This window comes from Lithobates pipiens, unplaced genomic scaffold, assembly GCF_037356315.1.
Source record: "Lithobates pipiens isolate NorthernLeopardFrog02 unplaced genomic scaffold, aLitPip1_a1.2 Scaffold_8, whole genome shotgun sequence".
Lineage (NCBI taxonomy): Eukaryota > Metazoa > Chordata > Amphibia > Anura > Ranidae > Lithobates > Lithobates pipiens.
Genome location: NW_027507903.1, coordinates 116,445,924 through 116,468,937, shown reverse-complemented (window position 1 = coordinate 116,468,937; position 23,014 = coordinate 116,445,924). Strand labels below are relative to the sequence as shown.

Below are 23,014 nucleotides of genomic sequence, written 5' to 3'. Positions count from 1 at the left end.
TGTTGCTAAGTGGATTCAGCAAGTTATAATTCAGACTTGTAATTTAAGGGGCAAGATTCCCCCTTTTCATGTCAAAGCACACGCTACCATGGCGGTTAGTGCTTCTTTAGCAGTGCGTCGCCAGGCCTCCATGGCTCAGATCTGTAAGGCCGCAATTTGGTCTTCAGTATATACATTCACAAAATATTATCAGTTGGATGTAAGGCGGTATGTGGATATTGCCTTCGGGTGCGTTGTGTGCTGCAGGCGGCAGTATAGGTCCTCAAGTCTGGGCGTACCCTGCGGATTGTCTCCCTCCCCCTCAAGTAGCATTACTATGGGATGTCCCATTAAGTTATTACTTAGGGCTCTGTGTCCCATGATGTACGATAAAGAAAATAGGATTTTTATAACAGCTTACCTGTAAAATCCTTTTCTTGTAGAACACCATGAGATACAGAGGTCCCTCCCCTCTTTTTGGGGTTTAAGTATATTGCTTTGCTGCAAAAACGAATGTGCTCCTGGAAGGAGGAGGGGTTATATAGGGAGTGAACTTCCTGCATTGGGTATACCAGTGTCCATCACCTGAAGAGGCCTATATAAACATTAAGCTCGGTGTCCCATGATATACTCCAAGAAAAGGATTTTACAGGTAAGCTGTTATAAAAATCCTATTTTCCCTGCAATTACAGCTGCAAGTCTTTTTGGGGATGTCTCTACCAGCTTTGCACATCTAGAGAGTGACATTTTTCCCCATTCTGCTTTGCAAAATAGCTCAAGCTCAGTCAGATTGGATGGAGAGCATCTGTGAACAGCAATTTTCAAGTTATGCCACAGATTCTCAATTAAATTTAGGTCTGGACTTTGACTGGGCCATTCTAACACATGAATATGCTTTGATCTAAACTATGCCATTGTAGCTCTGGCTGTATATTTAGGGTCATTGTCCTGCTGGAAGGTGAACCTCTGCCCCTGTCTCAAGTCTTTTGCAGACTCTAACAGGTTTTCTTTTAAGATTACTCTGTATTTGGCTCCATACATCTTCTCATCAGCTTCTCTGTCCCTGCTGAAGAAAAACATCCTGACAACATAATGCTACCATCACCATGTTTCACAGTGGGGATCGTGTGTTCAGGGTGTTGTGCCGTGTTAGTTTTCCATCACATATAGCGTCTTGCTTTTAGGCCAAAAAGTAAAATTTTGGTCTCATCTGACCAGAGCATCTTCTTCCACATGTTTGCTGTGTCCCCAACATGGCTTCTTGCAAAATGCAAATGAGGCTTCTGATGTCTTTCTTTCAACAATGGCTTTCTTCTTGCCACTCTTCCATAAAGGTCAGATTTGTGGAGTGCACGACTAATAGTTGTCCTGTGGACAGATTCTCCCCCCTAAGCTGTGGATCTCTGCAGCTCCTCCAGAGTTACCATGGGCCTCTTGGCTGCTTCTCTGATTAATGCTCTCCTTGCCCGGCCTGTCAGTTTAGGTGGACGGCCATGTCTTGGTGGGTTTGCAGTTGTGCCATACTCTTTCCATTTTCTGATGATGGATTGAACAGTGCTCTGCGTGATGTTCAAAGCTTGGAATTTTTTTTTTTTTTTAGAACCTAACCCTGCCTTTCTCCACAACTTTATCCCTGACCTGTCTGGTGTGTTCCTTGGCCTTCATAATGCTGTTCACTAAAGTTCTCAAACAAACCTCAGAGAGCTTCACAGAACAGCTGTATTTACACTGAGATTAAATTACCCACAGATGGACTCTATTTACTAATTAGGTAACTTTTGAAGGCAATTGGTTCCACTAGATTTTAGTCAGGGGTATCAGAGTAAAGAGGGCTAAATACAAATGCGCGCCACACTTTTCAGATATTTATTTGTAAAAAAAAATGTTGAAAGCCATTTATCATTTTCCTTCCACTTCACAATTATGTGCCACTTTGTGTTGGTCTATCACATAAAATCCCAATAAAATACATTTACATTTTTGGTTGTAACGTGACAAAATGTGGAAAATTTCAAGGGGTAGAATACTTTAAGGTACTGTACATATGTCTGTGGGGTGGGTAATGCCTCCGCCACCTATGATTGTCTGTTGACTTTGACAGCTTCCTAAAAGGGTAGCTCAGGCTCATCCCTTGTCGGAGTGGAAAGCCAGGAAGTAAGGGAAAATCTGCTACAGACACACAGAGAGGAATATAAGTCTGACCGAGGATGTAGTCTTCTCGCTGCTTAAAGTTATTTCTGTCTATTTTGCTGTAGATTTCTGCTCACTTACCTGCCTGATGAAACTGTTATTACAGGGTGGGGAAAAACTTTCTAATAGAGACCCAGATAAAAGTAAGGGATCCTTTACATGGACGCAGAGGGACATACACTGTAAAAATAAACAAGCTTATTTCTCCACCCGGGAGTGCTAGATGTCACACAGCTGCCTGCGCAAATCAATGACGGGCTGCTGCGGTAACTGCACATCCGCATACAGGAATGGAGTATGTCACTGGAGTCAGACACTTATGCACGGTAAAGCTTGGATGTGCAGTTACCATAGTACAGCCGCAGCCTGTCATTGGTTTATAAAGGGTGCTTTTCACGTAGTATGACATTTTTTTGCCTGCATGAATGAGGCCTAAAATCTCAACAGAGGTTCTAAACCTTCACTGCTTTACCCAGAACTAAATGAAAAAAGTTTTAACTATACATATACTTTAAAGCTGCACTCTGGCCAAACATGAAGTGAATGTATATGCATATCTCAGATTGTACTATAAATTTCCATGAGTTCCATTTCATTGTGTGAAATGCTGTTGTAGTGCCTGTTAAGCTTTTTTTTTCCCTTTTTTTAAAATTAGGTCCCAGCAGATCCTTCACGAAAACCTCGTGTTAAAAAAGGTATTGTATCATCATTCTAATACTATTAGTCGGAGTTGTACTGATATTGGCAAACCCCAGGACATGTGTGAGTCTTTGAAACAACTATTTTAAAAGTGTATGTTAAGCCAAAACTTTTTTTGTTACTTTGGATAAGAGCGGGGAAGAGTCTGTCAGGTTTTTTTTTGTCTTACTTAAACCTGTCAGGTTTCTATTGTCACCAGGACTGGAAAAAGTAGGAAAATATAGTTGTCACCAAAACTGGAATAGAGGAGACATTTTACATTGGGGACACCCAAGAGTACTTTTTTTTTTTTTTTCTCACTTTCTATCTTCCTGTAGTGTTTATAGGACAAGTAAGTCAAGGGTAGACTCCCGAATGGGAGACAGTGGGCAGAAAAAAAAAAACTTATGGGGGGGGTGGGGTTGTTCACCTTTCCCTACTTGGCTTTAGATATACAGTACTTTAAATTTAAAAATTCTCTAAAGTCATCCATTATTATCTGTAGTGGGGAAGGGTCACAACTTGCTTTATGCTCACACATCATATGTCATCAGAACAGGAAATAGGAATATTTATTGCTTTTGAAGAAATTACCCCTCACTTCCTGGCACATACACTATATTGTCAAAAGTATTGTCATGCCTGCCTTTACACACACATGAACTTCAATGGCTTCCCAGTCTTAGTCTGCAGGGTTCTATATTGAGGAGGACCATCCCTTGGCAGCTCCCTCCCTAGAGCCGCCTCTGGCTGATTCAGGGATCATGTGACCAGACTGGAGTTGCCTGAAAATAGGTAAGTATACAGATCTTTCTTAAATGTTTTAGCCAGAATAGATGTTAGGAGGGAGCATTTTTAAGAATAGTAGGATTTAGCACAGAATTTCACTTTTAAGCATTCAATAATCTGCACATTTGCTGTAGAAAGAGGTTTCAAACCCTATGCTGGATGTATATTATATTATATATTTTATATCATGGAGCATGATGTAGTAGGTACAACCTTAAAGTGTTACTAAACCCAGTATAGCATTCACTATATCTGGTCTCCCACAGTACAGAGAACATAAAATTGCAATTAGTAAATATAAACTACTAAATACCTTTGCTCATCAGCAGTACATAGCAGTCTTGTGACTTCTATCAGTGTCTGGTTAAAGCGTGTAGGAGGAGTTTTCATTCTACTCTGACTGTCCTATGAGGCAACAGGACCCCTGACCCTCTGCCTGGACAGTACTTATTGGCCCTGTGCTGATCACAGGCACCCTTCCAAGAAAAAAACTCTCTAGCAATACATACCAAACTGAGCATGTGCAGAGTGCCCCCAAGGCTCTGTGTTATCAGGAGGGCAGCGCCGCCCCCAGGAAGATGGGACACTACGAGCAGTGCTAATGCTACGACATAGGGGTGACACCAGGGGTGGCCATGGACTGACCGTTTGGTGACAGGGGAGCAAAGCGGAAGCAGGTGGTGACAGTGGCTGCAGCCTCCGATCCCAGAAGTAGCTCATTAGGCAGAGCAGGTCAGACTCTCAGGCTGTGGCCGTGCCTCAGCAGCCTCGCTACTCACAGTATGTAGTATGGGGGGATCTCTCTCTCGCTCTCTCTCTCGCTCTCTCTCTCGCTCTCTCTCTCGCTCTCCCTCTTGTTCTCTCATGCTCTCTCTCACGCTCTCATGTGAAGGGGTGCCTGATTTTAGTCTTGCCTAGGGCAACACTTTAAGAATTCAAGTTAGACAGAAAAATGTCTGGTTACTACAATGAGGATATCCCACTGTTGGAGTCACCGAGGGATAGAAGAAGCCACCCAGACTCTACATGCTGTTGAAATATCCCGTTTGAGTAGATGGAATATTTCAATTACATCTTTAGTTCTGCTACTACCAGTAGGATCATTTATTCTGTGAGTTGTAAGTGTTACATTTTTTTAAAATATTTCTTTCATTTATTCATAACTATTTATAATATGTTCAATAGCAAAAAGTTTCTGTGCTGGAATCCCTATTAACTAAGTATTTCTCCTAAGCTCCAGACCTCCCTATTCTAGAAAGACGAAACTGGATTATCCACCTACACTATGTCCGGAAGGATTATGAGGCCTGCAAGGTGAGGGATGAAAAGTGTAGGTGAACATTGGCATGAAGTGTATGAGACTAATTCTACATAATTATAGGATATATTTATTTCCTGCAAGTGTGATTTCTTTTCAGTTAGAAAATTGGTGACTTATCTGGTTATGATTGTGGTTTACTGATTATATATGTTCAACCGTTCTCTTCAACATCTCTACATTGTAAATACATTTAGCTGTGTATTATTTATTTCTCTAGGTTGCAATTAGAGAGCAACTGCAGGCAACAGAGGGCGTGTGTGAATATGCTGTATATGTACAAGGTGAGAATAACTAACTAATAAACCATACAAAATTTTTTATGTGGGCATTTAACTGTTTACAGCCTTATTTTCTCATTTAACTACACAGTTTTTCAAAAAAGTCCAAAGGTATTGGGAAATTACATTCACATGGCTGAAAATAAAGATTTTTATCCTTGTGTAAAGCTCTGTGATTTGAGACTAAGGCTGGGTTTTCCACTACTGCGAATTGGATGAGGTTTTCCTCACATCCAATTCGCATGTCAGGAGATTGTGACCGGCTCTCTATGGAGCCGGTTCACACATCTCCGCAGCGGCTCAGGAGTCCTGTGCGTCTTCTGGTCTGTTTCAGGTCCGAATTCAGCCAAACTTTCAGACTGAAATCGGACCTTAAACGGTGAATAGGGACGAACCGGATCCCTGCTGTGAGCTGCTCTATGCCTTATGCCGCGTACACACGATCAAACAATCCGGTGGAAAAGTCCGGCAAACTCAAGTCCGCCAAACAATCCTCCCCGTGTGTAGCCTCCGGCATACTTTTTTGGCCCGAAAGTACGGCGGACTTAGAATGCCGTGTTGCACACCAATCTGCCCGCCGTACTCGCATTTCGGCGGACAATCCGGCCGTGTGTATGCCAGTCCGCCGTACTTTTGAAATGAGTGGACTTTTCCCGCCCGGAGAAAAGTCCGCTCATTTCGAGCGGGTCTCCAGGTAGGCGGGGCCCGCGAAGGAGACGTCGCTGGCCCCGCCGCCTGGTATGGACTTAAAGGGGAACCCCAACGCCGAAAAAAATCGGCGTGGGGGTCCCCCCCAAGTCCACAACAGACCCTTGTCCGAGCACGCTACCCGGCCGGCCAGGAAAGGGGGGCGAGCGAGCGCCCCCCCCCCCCCTCCTGAGCCGTACCAGGCCACGTGCCCTCAACATGGGGGGGTGCCTTGGGGAAGGGGGGCCGCGCGGCCCCCCCACCCCAAAGCACCTTGTCCCCATGTTGATGAGGACAAGGGCCTCTTCCCGACAACCCTGGCCGTTGGTTGTCATGGTCTGCGGGCGGGGGGCTTATCGGAATCCGGGAGCCCCCTTTAATAAGGGGGCCCCTGGATACCGGCCCCCCACCCTATGTGAATGAGTATGGGGTACAATGTACCCCTACCCATTCACCTGTAAAATAAAGTACAAAAAAAACACAACACACGAGATTAAAAATACTTTAGTGCACAGCTCCGGGGGTCTTCCGTCTTCGGGGGTCTTCTTGCCGGACTCCTCCGCTATCTTCTTGTAGCTCTTTTGCTAGCGGAGGAGTCCGGCTTTCTTCCTCGCCGCCGGCCTCTTCTCCCGACTTCGGGGGTCTTGTCCTCCTCTTCGGTTCTTCTGCCGGGCCACCGCGCCTTCTTATAGCTCTTTTACAGGCGGTGGCCCGGTCTTCTGTCGCCGCTGCCTTCCGTTCTTCTTCTTCTTCTCCTTCTTCTCCTGGAGATGTTGACTCGATGCTCTCTCCGGCCACAATGCCAGGGACGCGCTGCGTGGCCACTTATATAAGGACAAGGGGCGGTGTCACATGGCTTTGACCCCCGAAGTCGGGAGCAGAGGCCGGCGGCGAGGAAGAAAGCCGGACTCCTCCGCTAGCAAAAAAGCTACAAGAAGATAGCGGAGGAGTCCGGCGAGAAGACCCCCGAAGACGGAAGACCCCCGGAGCTGTGCAATAAAGTATTTTATCTTGTGTGTTGTGTTTTTTTTGTACTTTTATTTTACAGGTGAATGGGTAGGGGTACATTGTACCCCATACTCATTCACATAGGGTGGGGGGCCGGTATCTGGGGGCCCCCTTATTAAAGGGGGCTCCCGGATTCCGATAAGCCCCCCAGCCCGCAGACCCCGACAACCAACGGCCAGGGTTGTCGGGAAGAGGCCCTTGTCCTCATCAACATGGGGACAAGGTGCTTTGGGGTGGGGGGGGCCGCGCGGCCCCCCCCTTCCCCAAGGCACCCCCCATGTTGAGGGCACGCGGCCTGGTACGGCTCAGGAGGGGGGGGGGGGCGCTCGCTCGCCCCCCTTTCCTGGCCGGCCGGGTAGCGTGCTCGGACAAGGGTCTGTTGTGGACTTGATGGGGACACCCACGCCGATTTTTTTCGCCGTTGGGGGTTCCCCTTTAAGTCCATACCAGGCGGCGGGGCCAGCGACGTCTCCTTCGCGGGCCCCGCCTACCTGGAGACGCGCTCGAAATGAGCGGACTTTCCTCCGCGTGTGTAGGCGAGTCCGTTCATTTCGAAAGTACGGCGGACTTAGTACGGCGGACTTAGTACGCCATATTAGTCCGCTGAAAAAGTGCCGTGTGTGGGCAAGTAGCCCGTTCGGAAATTCCGACGGACAGTCTGGCGGACGTCCGCCAGACTAAGTACGTCGGACAGACGGCTACGAGTGTACGCGGCTTTAGTGTGAACCCAGCCTCAAGCAATACTTTTTACCACCATCTTAAACAGTTACTTTTCTTGCCCTACCTAATAGACACAGCGGTGCCTTGCATTTTGCACCGCAAAGCACTTTTTATCCTTTTTAGTTTTTTTTGTTTTTTATATATGAAGTGTACAAAGTGAACATTCCAGAGCAGTGACCTACACTACCATCCACCGTGCTGCAAGAAAATGCATCATGTCTGCATTTTTCCACACCACACATCACTTTAAAGTTGTGTTGTGAACAGGATACTTAGAAGTGCAGTAGTGGTGACCTGCGTTGATCCAGTGCAGAAAAGCAGAGGTCACTGCAACAACCCATGCAAAAATCTTTGTACATGGACTTTTAAAATTCAGATTCCTAAAAAATAGATTTAATATCATGTGAGCAGTAAGTGCAACCAAACTGCAGTAATGCCTTTAATGGATTGAAAAATCCCCAAAGAAATAAAGTAATGAAAATACTGCTCGCATTATGTTTTTGTGAACAGCACTCTATATGTGTAATGTTCATGGTGTTTTCTCCTGATACCGCAGAAGGAACTTATACACCAATATAAGTTCTATATTCTTAGAAGAGCAGCCTCATTTAAAATATTTATCATCATATATGGATAAACATTTAAATTATTATTATACAGGTTTTATATAGTGCCAACAGTTTGCTCAGCGCTTTACAACATGAGGGCAGACGTTACAGTTACATTACAATTTGGCACAAGAGGAATCAGAGGGCCCTGCTCGTTAGAGCTTACAATCTAAAAATGTTAAGAAATGATCAGAAATAAAGATATCTAGGATAAAGGTATTATTTTGCAAACCAATATTTCAGATCAATAAGCCCATGAAAGGAAACTACTGCATCTGGATGAACCTCATTTCGCCTTAAATGGCTGATAACATGGAACACTAAGCTTTATAGTGAATTTATAGAAAATGTGAGCGATTAAAAAAGTGTTTGTAGTAATGGATATTTTAAACATGATTGCGAATGTTATTAGTACCTTTTAGCCCTGGTTGACATTGCAGCGATTTGGTATGTGATTTGACATGTAAAATTGGTGGCTATTGCCATCAATGGCACTGTCCAAATCGGTGCGACACCTCACTTGCGGCACTGCACCGATTCTCAAAAGTAGTTTCTGTACTACTTTTGCCAACTTACAAGTGCGATATCAATAGAGGCGATTCAGTTCGCATTGTGCGCTATACAAGTATTTCATTCATTCATTCATTCAATAGACATCTGTGCAGAAACCCGCACAGATGTCTCTGGAATCACCCCCAAAGTCAGGACTGACATTGTGCGAGTTCAGCTGAACTCACACAATGTCATTCCCGCTATCAGTGTGAATCTGGGCTTAACAAAGTATTTGTATTTTGGGTTTTCTGCTCTTTTAATTTTCTTTTAGGATTATTGTTGTTGTGGCTTCTTTTGTCAATCTTTCTTTTTTTCAGTATGAAGTTAATATGTGCTTTGTCTTTCTAGCACTGATCCTTAGATTGGAAGGGAAGATCCAGGAGTCCCTTGAACTTTTCCAGACTTGTTCAATCTTGAATCCAACCAGTCAGGATAACCTGAAACAAGTAGCCCGATCCCTGTAAGACTAGCCTAATTGATCTTTGCCATCATTCTCGTCTTTCTGTTATTACAATCACTTCACATTCACCTGTACTGATAATTCAGCGCAGCAATGAAAATTCAGTATTGGCTAGAATGTAAGTTTTGGACACATTTGAAGATAATTCATTTCATAATAATAATTGACTTTGGCAGCCTCCATAAGCAAGATCCTCTGCCAGCACTTAATCCTTGCAGCAGCCTTCGTTTCCATGTTACTCAGAATTATAATTATATAATCACAAAATAAATAGTTAATTTGGCAATGTTGCTGTCTGGAGTTACGCAAAGAGTAAGCACAAAGTATATATTATCCCGTTTCAATATAAAGTAGCTATGGAGTCAACTATTTTTTGTTTCCTAACTGAATATCCTAATAAGTGCAGGAAAATATCTGCTTACCACAGTTTTCCCACACCAGATCAAACTGATAACTTGATTCCCACTGCACTTAGCTGTCCACAACAACTAGGGGTAGAGTGCTGGGTAAAACTCACCACACATGGTAAAGTGATAATAAACTCCTTTTATTTATATATAATAAGGCTTACCTGTAGGTACTGTAAATATCTCCTTAACGGTGCACGTTAAGGAGATATTTACCGTATATACTCGAGTATAAGCCGAGATTTTCAGCCTCTTTTTTGAGGCTGAAAGTGCCCCCCTCGGCTTATACTCGAGTCATCGCCGTCTGACTGCTCGATCAGCGTATCGAGCAGACAGACGGCGGACATACTACAATTTGAAAGCCGCGCCTCCGCCTCCGCCTGTGATAGGCGGAACACTGAATTTCCCAGCAGCCTGTGTTCCGCCTATCACGGACATCGTCTCATCCTCGTCCGTAGTACGAGGATGAGACGATGTCCGTGATAGGCGGAACACAGGCTGCTGGGAAATTCAGTGTTCCGCCTATCACAGGCGGAGGCGGAGGCGCGGCTTTCGAATTGTAGTATGTCCGCCGAGGCGCCGACGAAGAGCGGCGATCCTGGCAAGGCACGGGACGGAGGCAAGGCAAGGCACGGCACGGGACGGGACGGAGGCAAGGCACGACACGGGACGGAGGCAAGGAGGCAAGGCACGGCACGGGACGGAGGCAAGGAGGCAAGGCACGGCACGGGACGGAGGCAAGGAGGCAAGGCACGGGACGGAGGCTCGGGACACAGGCTCGGGACACAGGTAGGCTGGACACACACACACACACACACACGGACACACACACACAGGGATGGATGGATGGAGACACACACACACAGGGATGGATGGATGGATGGAGACACACACACACAGGGATGGATGGATGGATGGAGACACACACACACAGGGATGGATGGATGGATGGACACACACACACACAGGGATGGATGGATGGATGGACACACACACACACAGGGATGGATGGACACACACACACACAGGGATGGACGGACACACAGGGATGGACGGACACACAGGGACGGACACACACACAGGGATGGACAGGCATGTCTCACCCTCGGCTTATACACGAGTCAATAAGTTTGCCAGTTTTTTTGGGGGTAAATTGGGGGCCTCGGCTTATATTCGGGTCGGCCTATACTCGAGTATATACGGTACTTGTGTAGCAGCCGGTGATGTGACTGGTGCATGAACACTGGGCTCTTGATGGATGGCAAAGTGTTGATGTTTTTAAAATGATGTGTAATTATGTGAATGTTCATTGTGTGGCCACAGGTTAACATTAAAGTGGTTGTAAACCCTTACAAACCACTTTGACCTACAGGTAAGCCTAGATTAAGGCTTACCTGTAGGTCCAAGCAATATCTCCTAAACCTATATGGTTTAGGAGATATTTGCCCGAAAACGGGCACCGCTGTCTACGGCGCATGCGCCGTAGACAGCGGCGCGCAGGCGCACTGTGCGCGGCATTTCCAAGAATGGAGCTGCCGCGCGTGTCGACTCCCGTGCGCATGCGCGGGAGTGACGTCATCGCGGCTTCGCCGAATGACAGCAGCGGAGCTGCAAGACGCCACCAGCAAGATGGATGTGGCGGACTACAGGGGACAGCGGCGACTTCGCTGGCTCCTGTGTCAGGTAAGTGACACATAATGGGCTACTATGCGATGCATAGTAGTCCATTATGCTTTGCCTTTGCAGGGAATGAAAGGGGAAGTAAATCCATCAGGGTTGCAAACCTCAGAAAAAAAACCCTGCAAGACAAAGGCATAATGAAATACTTTCCTTAGAACAAAGCTGTTACAGTGGTCGCTGCACACCGCTGAGACGGCTATTTTACCCAGAGTTTCTTCTCGGTTCCATCGCTGTGATCGGCCGGAGCCACGATGATGTCACGCGCGGGAGCTGCTGTCAATGGCAGGGGCTCAGAAGGAACGGCACCCGCGGGCTATTCCTTTAGAGCACATGTGCTAGTGATGTCACTGGCTGCATGCAATGTAAATATCTCCTAAACTGTACAGGTTTAGTAGATATTTTCACTACCTATAAGGAAGCCTTATTATAGGCTTACCTATAGGTAAATGTAAGAAGAGGGAGTTTACTTCCTCTTTAAGGTTTTGGAGAAATATAGGTGATATCTGTTTCCCTCCTATAGTTTTGTGGCATTTTTTGCATTTGTGAATCTTTATTGTGATCTGTATATCTTCTCATGAATAAATTTAGGTTCTTACTTGGGAAGCACAGAGCAGCAGTTGAAGTGTACAATGAGGCAGCAAGGCTCAATAATAAGGACTGGGTATGCTATTAGACCATATAATTTATTTTTTTATGCCACCTAAACCCTGTTCCTTTGCTAATACTGTATGATAACATGTTTTGTTTATTAAATTATATTATATTAAGTGGTACAACCTTAGTTTTGTGCAAGTGTCCAGACATGTACAGTTAGGGGCCATTTATGGTGAACGTTCTATAATTTCCATATTAACCAGTCAGACTCCATATCTGAATGATACCAAGTTGCCAGCTGGATTTTACTTTCGGTTGTTGTATGCTACATAAGTGTGGAGTCACTATAAGCCTAGACTCCAGTCTTCCCAGCTTCTGAATGGGCCCTGATTTGACCTTGTTTGTAAATCAAGCTTGGCCGTAAGATATATAGATATATATTAATACGTTTTTATTTTTAAAATGTTGAATGCTTTTTTTCATTTTTTTATTTTTTTTTATTTTTTTATTTCTACAGCCGTTGCTGATTTTCCGATTTTCTGTTTTTCACATTCTTTTCATAGGAGATATGCCACAATTTGGGAGTATGTTACCTATATTTGAAAGACTTTGCTAAGGTACTTTACTCAGAGTGTTGATTCATATAATGAAATCAGCTTATATGTATTTCCTGTTGATTGGAAAATCAAAACAAAATCTAGTTGGTGCTGTGGACACTGGGAAACTAGCAAACAGTTTTAATCAGAATGATGTTTTTTTTTTCCTGCAGAGTAAGGAGCAGCTGAATCTTGCCCTACAAATGCACAAACAAGAGCTCAGTTCAATGGTCCTTGGAAAGATCCAATTAATGGAGGGAGATACAGAGAATGCTATTCAGACCTATTTGCAGGCACTACAGTAAGTATGTACCGTACTTGAAATTTAATGTCAAATTGGATTCAGTCTAAAATGCCACACTCCCAGATTGAAAATGCAAAATGTTTTGCTTGATGCACACATAACGATATATGATTGATCATAAATTCAGTCATTTCAAAAGACCTTTCAGTCTAAAGCGATTGCTTGACACAGTAATAATATCAACCTTATATTTGATCTATTTTTTATATTTTATAGTTAGCCCAATTGTTCCTTTATAAGGGCAAACAGTTTATCAACGTGTCCGTTTAAACTTTAGGGCAATGCATTTCTTCATGTTGCAATTCTTTTACTTAAATGATTATTATATTAAACAATTGCATTGTTTAGTGTATGGTTGGCAATTGTCATGCACATCAACCTGGACAGCATAGGGGGCAGTGATCATAAATTGTTCCAGGAAACCATATGCTTGGGAGTGGTGTATTATTATTATTTTTTTCTAAATGTCTGTTGCATAACTTATACTAGAGTCTCTCTTTTTTTTTATTTTTATATAGTTTATCTCCAGAAAGCACAGAGCTGTTAACCACATTAGGGCTGCTGTATTTACAGGTGAGTCCAGTAATCTCATCCACCTAATCAACCCAGTAATTATCAGCATTGATCTTGTTGGTCATGATGACTCTATTCAAAGAACCCTGTCTGCTACTAATTCTAATGTTTTTCTTTTTAAATAAGTCCTAAAGTGTATCTATAGCCAACATGTTTTTTATTACTTTGGATGGTGTAAGGGGGTAGTTAGTACCTCTATAAGTTTTATTTTTTTTCTTTTGGGAGGGGGGGTTTGCTGTCCTATTGAGGAGATTTTTTTTTCACTTTCTGTTCTGAAGATGCAAACGTAAGGGGAAATGTCCTTTAAGAGTTGTTCCCCATTGAAGATTTTTAACCAATATTCCTGTTATGGTGACAACTGTAAAAGTCTGGACACCAAAGAGCACGAATCTATCCATCAGAGAAGCTTTGGAACCCATGGGTGACTCACTACCTACCCCCTGGTTTCATTGAAACCCTACTACGCCCATAGCTCCTCAACTCATTCATTGCTTACCCTACACTTGGGTCTGTCACCATTCCTTCACCCCCCCGGACATGCCTTTACCGTTCACCCCAAACTACAGTCTCCCAGTACTCTTAGGCTTTTTGTTACACCCCCATGTCAATGTGCCAAACTGCCGCTACTACTTTTCTTTAGAGTTTGTTTTGGGGTGCCACTGTACTTGTACATCTCTTAGCCTCCAAACTTTTTACCCCTTTTGTTATTTTGTTGAATATGCTCTGGCATTTGCCTACCCTTCTCGGCCTGTTAGGAGAATAGCCCTCCTACACCAAATGTTCTACTCTCTTCTTGATTTTGTTTAATTTGTTAAGTTTTTATGTACAGTATCTTTCAGACTATTGTCTGTACATTTCCTTTTTGTCAAAATATTTGAACAAAGATTCTCTTCATCAGGGACAGATACTCATCTTTTTCTTTTTCTTTTTTTACTACAGAATGGTTTGTTTCCGAAGGCATTTGAATATCTTGGGAATGCTTTGACATATGACCCCACCAACTATAAGGTAAGAAAATGTATGCAATTAAAGGCATAGTTCACCTTTACCAAAAAAACTGCCTATGCAAGTAGGGGGCATCTCTACACAAAAACAAACTGTGTAGCTCTGACTAAAGTTGAATAATGCCCTTACTGTAGGTGTAGGCCATTTAGACCCCTTTCACACTGAGCTGCCCCGGGCGTCAGCGGTAAAGCAACCCCATTGTTTTCAGCGCCTCTTTAACATCATTTTAGGGGTTAAATCTGCCCGCAAAAGGCCGCTGCAGGGGCGCTTTGCCGGCGGTATAGCAGCGCTACCCCGTTGTTTTCACCGCTCCTAATACGCTCCAAAGAAGCTGCTGCCAGGACTTTTTCTGACGCCCTTCCAGCGCACCGCTCCAGGCTTTCACACTGGAGTGAATGGAGCCACTGTTTCAGGGCATTTTTGCAGGTGCTATTTTTAACGCTATAGCGCCTGCAAAGTGCCTCAGTGTGAAAGGGGTCTTGCATATCTCCTGAAGCCCAACTAAAAAACTCCCAGGGATTGCATTATCCCATCCTGCCTTGTTTACCTTAAAGTCATTTAAATGTCTTGTTTAAAAAAACAAAAACAGGAACATTTTATATTTACCCCTTTTTGTGCAGTGATTTTGCACGGGGCAGCCTGGATCCTCCTCTTCTTGGGCCCCTCTCCGCTACTCTTGGCCCCTTCCTCCTGTCAAGTGCCCCCACAGCAAGCAGCTTGCTATGGGGGCATCCAAGCTGAGCTGCAGCTCCATGTGTCCATTCAGACACGGAGCTGCCATTCGGCCCTGTCTCCTCTCTCTCCCCTAATTGGCTAACTGACTTTGACAGCCATGAAAGTCAATGGTGCTGTTGCTGTGTCTCAGCCAATCAGGATGGGGAGTCCCCGATGGCCGAGGGACTTGTGGACATCGCTGGAAATATATGGGGCTCAGTTAAGTGTTGGGGGTGGGGGGGGAGCTGCTACACACAAGGTTTTTTTTATCCTAATGTGTAGAATGCATTAAGATAAAAAAAACTAATGACTTTACAGTTTTTTTTAATTCAAACCCCCCCTCATGCGTTTCTTTCCCGTGACACAGTAGCTTTGAGCTCAGCATTTGTGAGCTCGCTGTTGAGACGGTGCAGGTGAACAGTAAGAGCTAGCAATCTCTTAGCAATGTCCTAGCAACAAGGTAGGATGAGTTGATGCGTTCTCTGGTTGTTTTTCAGTCAAATTTCAGGAGATATGTAAATGGCCTACACGTATAGCAAGGGCATTGTTCGACTTTGGTCAAAGCTGCACAGTATGTTTTGTTTTTATCTGTAAGCAGCTTTTTGGTAAAAAGTGAATTATGCCTTTTTAAGCTTCTGCATTCATTTTATATTTGGCATTAATATTAGTATCTTTATTCTCCTTCTATATAGTAGTTGGATTGTGGCTATTTACTTGCATGCAGTATGTCCCCTACGCTTGTCAATATATCTTTGTTTTCTGAAATAGCAATGTCAGGTTTGAACTTCATATAATTAAAATAACATTCCGTCACGGAACGTGCCCAATGTTTAGTTTGCAGTATTAATATTAACTACTAGAAAAAAATGTGAGACCAAAAACGTAACTTGAAATTTTTCGTTTAAAGGGCATATTAGCAGCTGGCTGTATGATGCAATCCCATGGTGATTATGACGTGGCTCTTAGCAAGTATCGCGTAGCTGCTGCCAGTGTCCCAGAGAGCTCCCCCTTGTGGAACAATATTGGCATGTGTTTTTATGGCAAGAAGAAGTATGTAGCGGTAAGACTGCTTTCCTATACTAATGTAAGGTTTTCACGGTTTTGATGTTATAACTAGACATGTGCGATTCGTTTCGTACGAATCTCAAATTCGTACGAATTTCTCAAAATTTGCACATTCGGGAGGATCCGAAATACAAATTGTTGTGCGTCCGAATTCTGTACGGAATACGAATTTTTGTTTACGAATTCCGGATCTCAGTCATTATGCTTATTATGACTTGCGAAAAACTTCTGTAATAGAAGTCAATGTAAGTTCAGTTGCCTGAAGACATCAGTGAAGGACTTTAATCCTCTCTGGGCAGGCTGCCAAGAAAAGAACAAAATGATACAATGTTTCTTCTTCAATGGGCTGAACTCTGTGTAGAAGTTCTCAGTTTAACCATTTAAAGACTAAATTTTTTCTGACACTTGTTGCTTACAAGTAAAAATCCAGTATTTTCTGCTAGAAAATCACTCAGAAGCCCCAAAAATTATATATATTTTTTTAGCAGAGACCCTAGGGAATAAAATAGCGGTTGTTGCAATATTTTATGTGACGCGGTATTTGCGCAGAGGTCTTTCAAACGCAAGTTAGCCCTTTTTTTTTTCGGTCGACCTCTAGGGAGCACTGACATTAGCAGCGTGACATACAGCAATGACACCTGCACCCTGATAACACATGTATGAGGTGAATCTGGGATCGACAACTACAAGCATTCTTTTTTTATATGTGAAATTCTGAAAATTCAGGAATCTTGAGATAATGGAGGCGAGGGAAGGTCAGGGTAGGCAAAGAATCATCTCCTGCACCCTCCTCTTTGCCTACCCTGACCTTCCCTCGCCTGCATTATCTCAAGATTCCTGAATTTTCTGAATTTCACATATAAAAAAAGAAATACGAAAATTCGTATTTTGTACGAAACAGAACGGAATTTCGGACACGAAATACGAATTACGAATTAATTTTATTACGAATCGAAACCGAACAGAACGAAACAAATTTTTTGACGGCGCCCATGTCTAGTTATAACTTCCTATTATTGGATAACAAAACCAGTAAAGAAAAGATAAACTCTGTAAGAAGAACTCTAGGCATAGGAATACTATGACTTGTTGAGATATTACAAAAATGTACCGGAATGTTATTTGGATTAAAATTACAGAGAACAGAGTGTTTTTACTGAGTATAAATTTTGAGTTATAGTTGTAACATTTACATTAATTTATTGTGACTTACACATGTTATATGCTTACTTTTTCCATGTAATTTTTCTACTGCACTGTGCAAGTTAGTACATTGTGATTAAAAATGACAGGGATACCTGTTGTTGCTGTATTAATTTTTGGAGCTGTAAGTTTACACTCAGTGTGCTGTAACCCCCTTGTATTATGTATGGATTATTATGTTATGTGCATAGATGCCTTTTTTTTTTACGTGCTGGTGCTGTCCACCTTCCTAAACTGTAAATATAATACTGTGTACAAAATGTAAAGTAAATCAACTAATAGAATAAAAAATCCAAATCATATCAATATTTTGGTGTGACCATCCTTTTGCCTTCAAACAAGCATCAGTTCTTCTAGGTACGCTTGCACACAGTTTTTGAAGGAACTCAGCAGGTAGGTTGTTCCAAACATCTTTGAAAACTGACCACAGATCTTCTGTGGATGTAGGCTGCCTCAGATCCTTCTGTCTCTTCATGTAATCCCAGACAAACTCAGTGATGTTAAGAGCAGGGCTTTGGCTGTATGTTTGAGGTCGTTGTCCTAAAGAAAAAAATTGTGGCCAGTCACATGCCTCCCTGTTGGTATGGCATGATGGCTAAGTATCTGCCTGAATTTCTCAGCATTGAGGACACCACTGATCTCCAACTCCATTTGCAGAAATGCAGCCCCAAACTTGCAAAGAAAACTCCACGTGCTTCACTGTTGCTTGCAGACACTCATTATTCTACTGCTCTCCAGCCATTCGCAAACAAACTGCCTCCTGTTGCAGTGAAATATTTAACATTTTGACTCATCAGTCCAGAGCACTTGCTGACATTTTTCTGCACCCCAGTTCCTATGTTTTCGTGCATAGGACATGGAAACAAGGATAAACCAGTCAACCAAGGATTTCAGGCAGCCTAAACTCAGATGATCTGCAAGTGTACCTAGAACTGAAAAATGTTATGTTTGGAAGACAAAGTGTGGTCACACCAAATATTGATTTTAATTTAGATTTCTAATTTGTTCATTCTACTTTTACATTTTGTTAATTTGATAAAAATAAACTATTAACACTTCTATTTCTGAAAGCATTTTTAATTTGCAGCATTTTATTATGACCTGCCTAAGTCTTTTTCCACAGTACTTTATATATACTATGTGAGGTCATCACTAGGGGGTGTTTTTGGTGGGTGGGATTTTGGGTTTATTGGTCTGTTCACTTCCATGTGAGGCAAGGTCCGCACTAGCCTGCACTGTGCGTTCTGGTTGCGGGTGTGGGAATTGCATTGATTGCTGCACCTGCAACCACACGCAATTGAATCATGCTGCTCTTGTGAGATGCATGGGGCTGCCATTCATTCTGGGTGGCAGCCCCACGTATCTGAGCGAGCTTTCCCTGAGGCCGCATTTTTTAAAAAGTGCACGCACCTTTTTATGTGTGGTTACATGGCACAGCAGCTCATTAAAATTACTAGGCTGCCATGCCCAAGCAAACGCAGCCACACAACAGCCCGCACTAATGTGAACTAAGCCTTATAGTCTCCTGAGAAAGATGGACTGAGCTTCATTGAAGCATTGATAATAAAAAATGCTGCTGTTTTTATCTACCTCCTCTGCCAGACCCATGAGTGTTTTTATATATATATATATATATATATATATATACTCAGCGGCCACTTTATTAGTTACACCTGTTTAATTTCTTGGTGACACAAGCTTCTAATTGGCCAATCACATGGCAGCAACTCAATGCATTTAGGCATCTAGTAGTGGTGAAGATGACTTTCTGAAATTAAAACCGAGCATCAGAATGGGAAAGAAATTGACTTGGAACATGGCATGGTTGCTTTTGCCAGATGGGCTGGTTTGATTATTTCAAAAACTGCAGATCTACTGGGTTTACAGAGGCTAGTCCCAAAAAGAGAAAATATCAAGTTGGGTGGACAAAAATGCCTTGTTGATGTCAGAGGTCAGAGCAGAATGGGCCGAATGGTTTGAGATGGCTACAGTAAATCAAATCACTCTTTACAACCATGGTTGCAGAATACCATCTGTGAACGCACAACAAAACCTTGAAGCAGATGGACTACATCAGCAGAAGACAATGGGTGCCACACCTGTCAGCTAAGAACAGGAAAATGAGGCTACAATTTGCACAGGCTCACCAAAATTGGACAATAGAAGACTGGAAATACATTGCCTGCGACATTCAGATTGTAGGGTCAGAATTTGGCATGAACATGAAAGCGTGGATCCATCCTGAATTGTATCAACGGTTCAGGCTGGTGGTGGTAGTGGTGGTGTAATGGTGAGGGGGATATTTTCTTGGCATACTTTGGGCACCTAGTAACAACTGAACATTGTTTAAACGCCACAACCTACCTGCGTATTGTTGCTGACCATGTGCATCTCTTTATGACTACAGTGTACCCATCTTCTGATGACTACTTCCTGCAGGATAATACACCATGTCACAAAGTTCAAATCATCTCAGACTGGTTTCTTGAACATGACAATGAGGTCACTGTACTCCATGTCCTCCACAGTTACCAGATCTCAATCCAATAGAGCACCTTTGGGATATGGTGGAACAGGTGATTTGCATCACGAATGTGCAGCCCACCCACAAATCTGCAGCAACAGCGTGATGCTATCATGTCAATATGGACCAAAATCTCTGAGGAATGTTTCCAACACCTTGTTGAATCTATGCCACAAAGAGAAAATGAAGGCAGTTCTAAATGCAACCCGGTTTAAGCAAGGTGTATCTGTGAAGGAAGGGACTGGCTCGCGGGAACCACTGGAGTCTCCCCTCCTTATCTCACCCCGTTCAGACAACGCTGGTCCACTCTACCCCCTTCTTTCCCCTACTGTCTTTTCTCTTCTTTATCTGCTGTTCCCCGCTCCCACCCCCCACCCCCCTCTCCCCCTACCTCTTAGTTTAGCAAAAATCTAGTGATTGTCAGGGCTTTGTTACAATATTTCCTCATCTTCCTTACCGAGGAATGGCAACTCTTGGGATGGTACTGCCCAGGCTTCTTCTTATAAGTGGTGAGGTATAGCTCCGGGACAGCCTGAAAAGGAACTGTCTCGGGGAGAGGTCCAGATGCTTGTAGATCGCTGGGCAGACAGCCGGGTAAGAGAGCTAGAGTCGTTGATTTAGGGTATTCACTGTTGATAATGCTATTACACAGTACATTTATAATTGACCTGTTTACTGTAATATATGTATTGATCGGTACCAAGGAAAGTTGAGGAACATGTTTTTGTTCGGCATATTTCTGTATTACCTGCAATCCATAAATAAAGAATAAAAAAAAAAAAAAAAAAAAGCAAGGTGTATCTAATAAAGTAGCCTGTGTGTGATATATATATATATCTCTTTAAAATGATGCTGCTAACTACTTTATTTCAGAGCACAGCTGTGCGATCACGTGACTTTCCGCCGCTCTCCTTCTCAGGGGCTGAGCAGACAGCACAGTGGTTTCGTGACCTCCCGGCTGACGTCAGAGGGAAATATCAGCCCCTCTTGCTGTAGTCCTTAGATTGGGCGAGGAGAGCGGCGTGAGGTCACGTGACTGCACAGCAGGCCTCTGAAATAAGTTATTTAGCAGCATCATTTTAAAAAACAAAACAAAAACATTGACACTGTGTAAATGGTACTCTGACTTTACAACCACTTTAACTACATAAATCCCATTCCCCTGTGGAAAAAGAAAAAACTCAATGGGACACAATGTCCTCCTTTTCCTAAAAAGCTATGACCGTGCTCATGTCATATCCTCCGTGGTGCCATTCACATGCTCAGATCTCCCTCTCATGGTCATGCCAACAATTTAGAAACTTAGTGTAAAATCTTCATAATTTTTATTATATACTATATATATGATATACAAAATATAGAACTGATCAAGTGAGAGTTTCAGCAACTGTTTCTTCCTTATGAGGAAATTGTCTAGCTGATAACTCAAAGGAAATGTGCAAGCATTTCAGAGATTATCACCAACTGTAGTGTAAGTTGAGTAATCATGTTGCACCAGGATTTTACCGGACTGGAAAAAAAGGCACTTGGGTAACTGATCAAACCTATGGTAACCAGTCAATATATTGCTTGTAATTTCATACCTGCTGTCGCTTGCCTTGTAACAGTGACAGGGGTATTCTTCCCTTTTTTTTTTTTTTTTTGCATAATATTTTTAGATACGTAAGCCACAAAAAGGTAGTTTCAGTAAGATATCATGCTATATTTTGATTGGTTGACTATGGACCTCAAACCCTGCATTTTCTGTACTCTATTTACTAAAAGTTATCTGCAAAGAGATTTGCTTGTAGTTTAGTGTATGGATTCATTCAGTATGGTACAATTAGGAAGTTGCTGCGGTTGCTGTTTATTCACTCATCTCTGATTTTGATGTTGCTATTTCAGGCCATAAGCTGTCTAAAGCGTGCTCTTTACTTTTCCCCATTTGATTGGCGAGTGCTCTATAACCTGGGGCTGGTCCATCTCAGCATGCAGCAATATACCTCAGCCTTTCACTTCCTTAGTGCAGCTATATCCCTACATCATGGGAATGCTACACTTTACATGCTGTTGGCAGGTGAGCAACAATCAGTATGTCACGCTTTGCATCACTGTGGTTCCCAGATAAGTATCTGCTTTTATGCTTACTCTTTATCTTCTCTATTTTAAGTGGCACTCACATACCTGGATGATACAGAGAATGCCAAGAACTCCTATCAGCAGGCTGCCGGTCTGGATCAGTGAGTGAACATAATGTCACCTGTCTTGTGAACTATATCTTTGTAAACTTTCCATTTCAGAGCTTTTTAAAAAGGTTCTTTCCATATTCTTTCCATCCAAACCACCACTTTCAAAGCAAACGAGCAAGTGTAGACCTTTGCCCTTTTCAGGTTACACTCACACTGGCACTGTCAAACCTGCATTTCATGGTTGCATTGTGTACGAATACCGATAATTTCAGTAATGTACTCGCTGCTACCGAAAACACTGAAAAAATTGGCGCAAATCGCATTGCAAGGAATCACATTCGATTTGAACAGGAAAGCAGTGCGATTCCTGTCCGAATTGCATGTAATTTCTCCCTCTGCTCTTGTATGTGTATAGAAAGAGAAAAGTGCCATGCGCTATCTTAAAAATGTTAAAGAAAGGAAGGGATTCCGGCGCTCAAATTTTTGTAATGTCTTATTAGGATAGTGTAATATAAGCTTAAATGGCTCAGTCACTATTTATTTGCAGGTGAGAAGGCAGCCATCCTCAAAGGGTGTCCATAACCTTGGTATACAAGCAAAAAAACACAGGAAGGGGGGCTTTTGGAGGCACCAACTCCAGTAGTTCTAGGAGCTGTGAGTAGGGTTGCCACCTTTTCTGTAAGCCAAACCCGAACAATGCAGCAGCGCACAGCAATGTTTTTTTCGTATACCCTGTAGGATTAGTAAAAGGCATGGGACACCTTTGGGTGCACTAAGTAGAATAATAATGTGGAAGGATGGGAAGGGGGGGGGGGGCTGTGGGTAGTATAAATAGGAGGGGCTGCAAGGGGAGGGTTGGGGGGGTCAACCAAGGAGAAGAAGGTGGGTGAGGGGGGATGCAGCAAAGATAG

General features: G+C 43.1%; 1 protein-coding gene across 5 annotated transcripts in view; it reads left to right on the top strand.

The window, feature by feature from the left end:
• BBS4 (Bardet-Biedl syndrome 4) overlaps positions 1-23,014 on the top strand; it is an 81,252-nt gene that overhangs the window by 19,006 nt on the left and 39,232 nt on the right. For 2 of the 5 annotated variants that reach the window (XM_077473073.1, XM_077473072.1), the window contains 12 exons: positions 2,825-2,864; positions 4,871-4,950; positions 5,175-5,238; positions 9,159-9,270; positions 11,946-12,018; positions 12,515-12,568; positions 12,721-12,848; positions 13,370-13,424; positions 14,364-14,432; positions 16,051-16,203; positions 21,820-21,991; positions 22,085-22,154. In XM_077473073.1, coding sequence (XP_077329199.1) covers positions 2,825-2,864; positions 4,871-4,950; positions 5,175-5,238; positions 9,159-9,270; positions 11,946-12,018; positions 12,515-12,568; positions 12,721-12,848; positions 13,370-13,424; positions 14,364-14,432; positions 16,051-16,203; positions 21,820-21,991; positions 22,085-22,154 — 1,070 coding nt within the window. Of the gene's footprint in view, positions 1-2,824; positions 2,932-4,870; positions 4,951-5,174; positions 5,239-9,158; positions 9,271-11,945; positions 12,019-12,514; positions 12,569-12,720; positions 12,849-13,369; positions 13,425-14,363; positions 14,433-16,050; positions 16,204-21,819; positions 21,992-22,084; positions 22,155-23,014 lie in introns of all 5 variants that reach the window. The other 3 variants (XM_077473070.1, XM_077473074.1, XM_077473071.1) reach the window with 2 other exon arrangements.